The sequence below is a fragment of the Bactrocera dorsalis genome, chromosome 4 (genome assembly GCF_023373825.1).
Source record: "Bactrocera dorsalis isolate Fly_Bdor chromosome 4, ASM2337382v1, whole genome shotgun sequence".
NCBI classification, from domain to species: domain Eukaryota; kingdom Metazoa; phylum Arthropoda; class Insecta; order Diptera; family Tephritidae; genus Bactrocera; species Bactrocera dorsalis.
The window spans coordinates 25,648,111-25,658,411 of NC_064306.1; the positions used below are offsets into that span (position 1 = coordinate 25,648,111).

At 40.2% G+C, this 10,301-nt stretch overlaps 1 protein-coding gene across 1 annotated transcript; it reads left to right on the plus strand.

The window, feature by feature from the left end:
* The first annotated feature begins 8,913 nt into the window (after positions 1–8,913).
* Positions 8,914–10,037, plus strand: LOC105223233 (uncharacterized). The gene has a single exon (XM_011200884.4). The coding sequence runs from the start codon at positions 9,109–9,111 to the stop codon at positions 9,844–9,846; it is 738 nt and encodes a 245-aa protein (XP_011199186.2). The 5' UTR covers positions 8,914–9,108; the 3' UTR covers positions 9,847–10,037.
* The last annotated feature ends 264 nt before the right edge of the window (positions 10,038–10,301 follow it).

Below are 10,301 nucleotides of genomic sequence, written 5' to 3' on the forward strand. Positions count from 1 at the left end.
ACAGGGATTTAATGGAGCCGGGGTCAAAATTGGACAATGGGCGTGGCGCTACTTTCAAGTGAAAGAACATACTCGACACCCGCCCGACCGATTTGAACCGATTTGGTATGATGTATTCCCCTAACATTTTCATACTACAGTGTGAAGATTGGCGAAATCGGACTATAGCCACTCGTACTTCCCATATAATTCCGCCTGATTTTTTTCTTTCGAGTGTGCAAATCAAGAACCAACTAATATTAGGATAAAACTTTAGACAAATAATGTCTTTAGAGTATACCGCCTTATGGCCAAAAATTGTCCAAATCCAACAAAAAGTGTTGAAGACCATAGGTACCGAATATATGGACCCCAGTACCTATAGAACTTCGATTTTTACCGATAATATTGGTTAACGTGTCAGATGCGTAACTGAAATTCAGAGAAAATGCTTTTCTGATAGTAGCATGTCTTTATGCTACAAGTGGGTTGAATCATAGAATCTCAAGTGTAAAATTCTATGCCTCTGGTGCCTTTATTTATTGACTTATCGTACTATTAGTAGTTTTAACAAAACCGTGATATGCGAAGTGGGCGAGTTTATAATCCGAATTTAGCCATTTGCACAGGGTAAGTAGGAATGGAAAAACAATTAGCCATGATTGAATTCGGTTTTTTATAGCTCGAATGATTTAAGAGATATGCACATTAAACTTATTAGAGTAGTCCACGCTCACTTTTAATTTTTTTTTTAAATATATGCCTCTTTTTAATGAAATTCATTGTACTAAATAAAAGCCGTGTAATTTATTGTTGAGCTTAAGGTGGCAATTTATAAGTTTTCTGTTAATAGCGTTTTGTGGCCGTGGGAATGAGCCGATTCCGCTCATCTGCAATACAAACCCTTCGTGGGGATACCTTGACACCGATCTCCATATTTTACATTAAGTTCACAATCGGCTTGTTAGTTAATAAGTGGTCTTTTTCTAAACTCTTTTTATATTTGATATCCTCGTATAAATTACACTGGTTAACAAAGTTTTAACTTTTTTTGTCACATGAAAACATATAGCAAATCTTGATTGTATTAGGACCAGTAAGCATCAAAACAAATATTTTCTTAAAGCGTACAAAAATCAGCCATATTATCGTGAGTATTTGGCTTCTGGAAAGTCTTTCTTAAGTCTCCAACAATAATCTGCCGGCATTTCTGCTCTCTGTTTCCCTAAAAAGCCCTCTCCATTAAGGAAATGTCCTGATAGAAACTGCTGCCTTATCCGTCACTCATAGCCCTAAATTTGTCGGGAAGAAATCCAGATGAGAGTCCAGCATATGAATTTTTATGAACTTATTACACTCCAAAGCTTTATATGACATTATGAGTTCATTTACTATATAGTCTCAAGCCTATATGTATTAGTTTCTTGAAATTTTTGGACAACGTTCACAAAACATTTCCCGACCAATTTTTTCTGATCATTCAGTTTTTCTTCAAAGTTCTTATCGTTTAACAATGGACCTACAAATATTCTTTCCTTACTTTTTGCCTACCTGAGTTTCGAGAATTCCTCTTTCAGATATACAAATCCCCTGCTATCTCTACGGATAGCTTTCGCAAAATTTTTATCAGGCCGAGCTTTATGTGCTAAGAGAGCGAATGTTACAAAATCACTGATAGTTTCACAAATTGTTAGCGCAAATATACCCAAAAGCGAAAAACTCCTGTAGTTGGACATATTGGCAAAATTTAATTTGGATGTCTAATAGTACAGGTATGAGGCGTTATTGCTTTGATCAATCAAATGTGTGCAATAATTTTTTTTCATCTTTTTCCGAACAGATGCTCAATCTTATTGTATGAATCCCGTTCGGACAGTGCTCATTTATAAACTAAAACCATTGAAAGGTGCTGAGAATGAAAGGCTCCCTAGACCTCTTCCGATTAACTCTGAGCCCGAAGAACCAACGTTTGCTGCCCTAAGGCAAAACAGTTCAGTAGTAGGTAGGTAGGTAGGAGTGCAGCCCTATCGGGCTCAATTAGCACTGATGTGCCATTTTGATACACTATTCGTAGAAACCTCCTGTGTCTGCTATTACGTTTCACCTTCTCTCTCAAACCATTTTGAGGTTTCGATGAAACTACTTATGTCCGATATGCTTTTGGTGGAAATCCATTCAAGGTTTGGTGCTTGGTGGATTCCGAGTACTTTGTGTCGGATCTGTGCTAGAGCTGGGCATTCGCAGGGAAAGTGGAAGATTGTTTCATTGTTCCCTGCTACTCCGCAGCCACGGCAGATGTCGTTGTAGGGCATACCCATTTTGGACACATGTTCCCCAAATGGCCAGTGTCCCGTTGTGGTAGCAGTTATTCTGTAAATACTTTTTCTTGACCTATTTAATAAGTCGTTGGTTCTTTTCCTGTCATATGTTGGCCATAATTGTTTCTCAGTAGTAAACCACAAGAAGCCCACGGAGCTCAAACCCGTTTTGTATTTTTGCCAATGGCTCACCTCCAGCAAAACAGGGCAACCGATGCCTCTTTTGCTTTTTCCTCGATGTAAGGTTTCTACAAGATCTTCCTGTCTAGGTACTTAGAGTGGAGTGATGGTAAATGCACCTCCAACTAGACCACTATAGTTTTATTACAATTCATAGAAATTTTGGCAGTATAAAAACTTGCTGATAAATTTTTTGGAAATATAACTTCTGTGTTGGACTAAATATTTCGAGCGATACTTGAGGAACAGATGTTTGCGAACTGTTGTTAAATATATAATACAAAAAATAACTGTGAAAATACAATATGGCAACTGATTCTATTGGAAATTTGATTTTGATCTAACTTAGGGTTGCAAATATACGAGTATAAGCAACGCACAGTTTACGGTACCCAAAACTCTGGAGAGAGAATCTTGCATAAATTACAATCACTGTTGCTGGTTCTATCTGCCGTTTAAATGCATTTATTCACATAATTGATTTGTTTTTTTCGGCAAGTGATGTTCGCTTATATTCATTACATTTACAACAAAAATTATCCATTCACTTTTTCGGTTGTTAGCGCTTCGCGGTTTCGTCGAATCCTGACGCAATCGCACATCTTCTGTTCACACAAGCATCATAGAAGCGATGAGCGTGGCGTAAAACGCAACCGAAGACAACTCATCGAGCAAAATTTGCTTGTAATATGTGAATGCGCGTGCTACTAAAGAAGCAGAAATAAATAAAAATAGATAACCATGTGTATACATATGTATGTCTATGAATGAATGTAGCCATAACGGTAAAGTTTACTGTCTCGGCCCGGTCACTAACGCTACAAAGCGAATGCCGTTAGGGTTAACTGTGTATTTCCTCATAAATGTGAGGAAGTTGTGTGCGAAGAGGAGCTTTATGATTGCATTTGCTTTATTTTATTTTCAATCTATAAAAATGTAGACACTAAAATACACGAAAGGCTATTAAAATATTGTTTGCGATCGGGTAAACGTTTAGAATAATAATATCCGATGTGTTCTTCCATAAAACGGTTTCGGTGTTGCATTCAACCATTGTGTAATCCCGATTTGCAAGCGTCCATTCACACAGTCTCTTTTCAAATAAACATCTACATTGTTTTGAACACAAAAGTAAGAATATTGCATCCGTTACAACGAGGTTTTATGCTGCAGACACAGGTGTACAACCAACTGCTTACCAACTGCTTACTAACTAGCGCTGTGTGAACATTTTAGGCATACACGCATCGTATTATGATTCGTTTTTTCTGAATGTTCATTGCCCAATCATACTATACCAGCAGAGCTAAATACTGTAATAATAGAGGAGCCATTGGCAAAAGGTGGGGCTCTCATCGAAACTGGTTCTCTCGTTCTAAGACACCATAGTCAAACACATTAAGTTCTATGGATTCTTTATGTGGTGGAGGGCTCTAGAAAATACCACACTTGCAAAGAAACCTGCGTTGAGCGGGTGGCGCTCATCAGCATATGTGATGAACTAAGATCCATTCCTACCATGGCCCGTAGACATCGTCGGAAAGTGTATGGTTACGAAAGTTGCTGTCAGACTCAGATAAACTGGGTTCTTAAAAGAACACATGTCTGAACACTCGGAAATTCTCACATACTTTGTTTTCATACAGTATCACTTGGATCATGGAGTCACCAATCCGAACTGTGGCGGCTCCTTAACTGCCATATATCGACGAGAGATTTGTGGGTGGGAAGAAGCCTTTGGAAGAGGGGCAGTAAGCTTCTTAAAGGATGGATCAAAGCTTGGAGAAGTTTACTGTTAGGAGCTGTCTATCAACTCCAGCTTCAGATTTTCTAACTATTGCAGTGCTTTCAGAGCCGAGGTTTCAGGGCGGCGATACTAGTCTTGAACTCATTAACAGCGCGTTCAGGGTTGGTCATGGAGTGCCTAACCTCGTTATCAATAGCTCTTAAGTCTCTTTGTGATATGGGTGCCAGGACACAGCGGAATCGCAGCCAATTGTAAAGCTGAAGAGCTAGCAAGGAGAGGCATTCTAGAACCGCTATCAGTAGAATGGGAGCGGGTCAGTGGTTCCGCAACTTCTAGTGTTCTACTATTAAATAGCTGGGCTTCACAGGAGCTTGGCCAGCCAACTGTGCCACCATCGATACATGCACTGCCGCTTTTGGCCCAAGGTCGATCGCAAGAAACTTGTCTTGTGGGAGTTCTAACAGGCCATTGCTCTATGGCATATATGCTGTAAGGCTGGGAATCTTACCAGACGCAGAAACTGTATGAAAGAAGATGAGGTGGAAACAACTCAACATTTCCTTCAACTGTACCGCATTTGGGAGATCAAGGCTTAAACACTTGGAAGCGCATACCTTCAGGCATCACACCAAACTGGTGGGAATGGAAATTAACCCCTGTGCAAATTTCTATTGGCTAGTAAGTGTTTGACTAATTTATAGTTCTTCTTTTCTATAGCTTAACAAAGAACTATGTACATATACTTGTAGCAGTCCACGTGTCATCTCTCTAGATCAGCCATATAACTTAATTTTCTGAACCTTTTTATTTTGAATAAAATATATTCAATGCATACCTCGATCATTTTTTACATATTAACTGTATTTCCGATGAATTCACAATTATACTGGCTATTAACCACATCAGGAAGAGCTTATATTATGTTCAGAGTTTCTTATTTTTGAGATCATCCTTAGCTAACCTATATAACAAGCTTAGCTATGTAGTTTCATCTTTCAGAAATCTAATAATCAGATATTTCTTTTATTATAAGTTTAGCCTAATTAAATAGTTAAGACTAAAGTTATCTGAACTATAATCGAAAATTGCCCTACAGCTAACTCTAGAAATTTTGAACAGTATATTTTACCAATCGGTAATTTTAAATACATATGCATTTCTAAGCACTTAAAGCTACTATTGTATTCTGATTGAACGTTCCGCATAAAACCTAAAGAGGACTTACTATTGGTGCCTAAAACGCCACTAAAACCTAACTAAATATACCTAATATATTTTCAGACCAAACCCAACTTAATTTAGTATCTATCTATTTGGTCCACCTCAATTTTATTTAATTAAAATGAAATTTTTCTATGAATCTCAAAAAAAGAATAGAACATATATCCAGTCTAAAGTGATCCAGTAGCCTTATCATAGTATATGTACATAGGTAATATTATCATCCATAACACTTAACTTACGAATGTACATAGCTAGTAGGGTTTAATTATTTTGTTAAACACCAAAAATTCGACATACAAATTAAATTCGACTTAATATTCTTTTTGTTCTTTATGAATATACAAAAGCAATAAACTTAGCTGTATTTCCTTTATGGTCATTTCTTTCAAGACGTGAAAGTTACAGGTATAATACTAAAACTATGTTTTGACTTTGTTAGGGCAGGAGGATAGAGCCATGTGTAGAAGTTCAGGCAAGTGAGGAAAGTACTCTGAGCGCCATTCACTTGGGGGTGGCCAGAAACGATTATTTTACATATGGTTCAAGTAGCTCACGACTTCCGGTCTTAGACCAGGTATCCTCTAGGTAGCCAAAGAACATCCATCTGAATTCGAGCTAAAGTGAAAAGACGAATCATCCCCCCAAGATTGTGTGCTGGATTTGGGACCCGCCACGTAAAAAACACCCCCAATGAAAAGGAAAAAACAGCCTCGGATGAGAGACCCCTCTTTTGATGACGACCATGGCAAACTAAATAAGGACTATGACATGTACCTGGAATGTCCGGTCCCTTAATTGGGAAGGTGCCGCTGCCCGGCTGGTATATGTCCTCGTAAAGATAAAGGCTGACCTCACCGCCGTCCAAGAAATGCGATGGACGGGGCAAGGACAGAGGCGAGTCGGTCCTTGTGACACTTACTACAGTGGCCATATAAAGGACCGCAAGTTTGGTGTTGGATTCGTGGTGGGAGAGATACTCCGTCGCCGAGTTCTATCATTCACTCCGGTGAATGAACGTCTAGCCACAATCCGCATCAAAGCGAGGTTCTTCAACATATCGCTGATTTGCGCCCACGCTCCGACGGAAGAGAATCACGATGTGACCAAAGATGCGTTTTATGAGAGCTTGGAGCGCACTTATGAGAGATGCCTCCGCCACGATGTCAAAATCGTGTTTGCCGACTTTAACGCCAGGGTGGGCAAAGAAGGTATTTTTGGCACTACGGTTGGTAAATTCAGCCTCCACGAGGAAACATCCCCAAATGGGTTGAGGCTGATCGACTTCACCGGGGCCCGAAATATGGTTATCTGTAGTACTAGATTCCAACATAAGAAGATACATCAATCTACCTGGCTGTCTCCTGATCGAAAAACTACCAACCAGATCGATTATGTTGTGATAGACGGAAGACACGTCTCCAGTGTTTAAAACGTGCGTGCACTCCAAGGTCCTAACGTCGAATCGGACCACTATATTGTTGCAGCCAAAATTCGCACCCGCCTGTGTAGCAAAAAACGCACGCCAACAAACACAAGGGAGGTTCGACGTCGAGAAGCTGCAATCACAACAGACAGCCGAAAGATTTTCCACTCGGCTTGCACTCCTGCTCTCTGAGAGCTCTCGTCAACAACTCGGTATCAGGGAACTGTGGGGCGGTATTTCAAGCTCCTTACGTACAACTGCAATCGGAACCATTGGTTTACGGAAAATGCAAAAGAACAGCTGGCACGACAAGGAGTGCCGTGTCGCAGCGGAGAGAAAACAGGCTGTCTACCTCGCAACGTTACGATCGACTACAACACGTGTGGGATGGGATAGATACCGAGAGTTGAAGAGGGAAGCGAGATGCATTTGTAGACAGAAAAAGAAAGAGGCCGAAATGCGCGAGTACGAAGAGCTTGATAAGATACTCTTGAAGAACCCCTCAAGGTGATTTAGCCACCGATGCCCAGAGCATACTTAACACCTGAAAAACAGCAAAGCGCAGGGGCCGATGGATTGCCGGCCGAGCTATTCAAACACGGCGGCGAAGAGCTGATAATTTGCATGCATCAGCTTCTTTGCAAAATATGGTCGGACGAAAGTATGCCCAACGATTGAAATTTAAGTGTGCTATGCCCAATCCATAAAAAAGGAGACCCCACAATCTGTGCCAACTACCGTGGGATTAACCTCCTCAACATCGCGTACAAAGTTCTATCGAGCGTATTGTGTGAAAGATTAAAGCCCAACGTCCACAAACCGATTGGACCTTATCAGTTTGGCTTTAGATCTGGCAAATCAACAACCGACCAGATATTCACCATGCGCCAAATCTTGGAAAAGACCCGTGAAAGGAGAAGCGACACGCACCACCTATTCGTCGATTTCAAAGCTGCTTTCGACAGCACGAAAAGGAGCTGCCTTTATGCCGCGATGACTGAATTTGGTATCCCCGCAAAACTAATACGGCTGTGTAAACAGACGTTGAGCAGCACCAAAAGCTCCGTCAGGATCGGAAAGGACCTCTCCGAGCCGTCCGATACCAAACGAGATTTCTGACAAGGCGACTCCTTATCGTGCGACTTCTTCAATCTGCTGCTGGAGAAAATTATTCGAGCTGCAGAACTTAATCGCGCAGGTACAATCTTTTATAAGAGTGTACAGCTGCTGGCGTATGCCGATGATATTGATATCAGTGGCAGTGAACGAGGGCTAGACGAAATATCTCCTGTCCTGTCATCAAACAAACAGTCGTCGTACAAGCGACACGGCTCTCACGTCACTCTTGACAGTCACAACTTTGAAGTCGTTGATAATTTCGTCAATCTGGGATCCAGCATTAACGCCAGCAACAACGTCAGTCTCGAAATTCAAACCAGAATAACTCATGCCACTAGGTGCTACTTCGGACTAAGTAGGCAATTGAGAAGCAAAGTCCTCTCTCGACAAACAAAAACCAAACTCTATAAGTCACTCATAATTCCCGTCCTGTTATATGGTGCAGAGGCTTGGTCGATGTCAACAACGGATGAGTCGACGTTGCGAGTTTTCGAGTACCTGGCCTCGCTTGGAATATCCAATTGGCGCCACGTAGCGAAGAGAAGAAACGATTGGCGCGCTGTTGTTAACTCGGCTATAATGGCGTAAGCGGTGTCTACGCAGTAAAGGAGAAGAAGAGAAGATTCTTTGCTCATATGAGACAGATCTCTAGGATTGCTAATTCATTTCGTACTAAATCAATTCTATCGAGTAAGTCAATAATATGTTAACTAAGCTAAATCTTCGTTTAAGTTAGTATGAATAATAAAAACGAGGAAGTGAAAAAATTTAATCGCTTGCAAAATCCTTCTTTTAGTTTTGGTCTCAAAATATGCAGTTGTCTTTTTTACTGTTGATAACTTTATGTTTTCTAAATATGCACAGAATCTATATTATAAGTATTTCGTAGAAATAGTTTTTATAAACAGATCGTTGTTTTCATTCACACGCTTTGCGTACTGAACTTTACGTAGAAATAAAAGTTGTTTAAACATTTCAAACTTTTCAAAATATTTCAGTATGTTATAATAATTTTTTAAATCAAAATTAAATATAAACAAATAACAATATTTTTAAATAAATGAAAATTAAAAAAATTTAAGTTAAAAAAAAAGTGCACCCTCTACTCCACTATCATCATGGCTAAGAAAGGCAAAAAGGATAAGAAAGGCAAAAAAGATGACCAAGCCGATGGTGGAAAAAAGGGCAAGAAAGGCAAAAAAGACCGCAAAAGCGCTTTAAGTGAAGATCCCTCCGTAGGGAAAGGAAAGAAGGGTAAGGGCAAGGACAAAGGTAAACGCAAGAAGAGCAAAATGTCAGTGCGTCAATCGAAAGCGGCATCGGCCATGGTTCACGCGGAACCAGCTCCCTTACCACCACCTCCGCCGCCACCAGAGCCTAAATGCAATGATAAGATAAAGTCTGATGATCCGTGCCGTTACACGGAAGACGCTTGCTGCAAAGGAGCCGTGGCTTGTAGACCCAATCACTATCCCGGAATTTTAGAAGAACCCGAACGCATGGCTGTCGTTGGCTCGGAGAGCGGTAGTTACGAGAGTCTTTGTAAATTGGTTCGCGCTGGTATGCGCTGTGCGGATCGCGTTTTCATCATGACGCCCTGGGGCAATTATGTGATATTTCGGGCGCACGATGAGCATAACAAAATATATTTTATATATGACGGTTGCACATGCAATGTGAATCGCTTCCGCTATCTGGATTTGAATGAGGGCACTGCTGGTTTGCTTTACTTTGATTGCGTCCATGCACTTATTTCATACATGTTGGATTCCAAAAAACAGCGAATGTCCTTAAAAAGGATTAAACGCAGTGTGATTGACGACATCTGCAAAGAGTTTTGTGAATATGGACACTGAACAATAAAAAGATGGTGTAGCCTAGTGGTATAATTTGTATGGAATCAAACTTCAGAACTTAAGCATCAGTGCGGCCGACCATAATAAGATAATGCTAACTACCCGAGGGTAATCGAAATACTTTAGGAACATGTTTGGATGAAAAAATTTAATAAACCAATAAAAAACTAAATTTATGTATGTACATTGTATTTTTCTAATCCAAGAACTCTAACAGCGATAATTATAATAAGAATGTGCCCTAAATTCCCCTAAGCTTGTAGTGGCCTGTACTGAATGTCATCAGTAACCTTAGTTTATTTCTGGACAAGTTGATTATTTGCTTGAACTTTGTCAGATCTCTCTTTATGGAAGACTTTTCTGATATTATAGTGCTCACAGCGATTAAGGGCTCTGTTGCATGTAAACCTTTAATAAATTTTCGGTAAGTCGTTAGCTGCAAATTTTCTTCCGAT

Coding starts and splice junctions, on each gene's coding strand:
- LOC105223233 (XM_011200884.4), top strand. CDS start 9,109: ATGGCTAAGAAAGGCAAAAAGGATAAGAAAGGCAAAAAAGATGACCAA.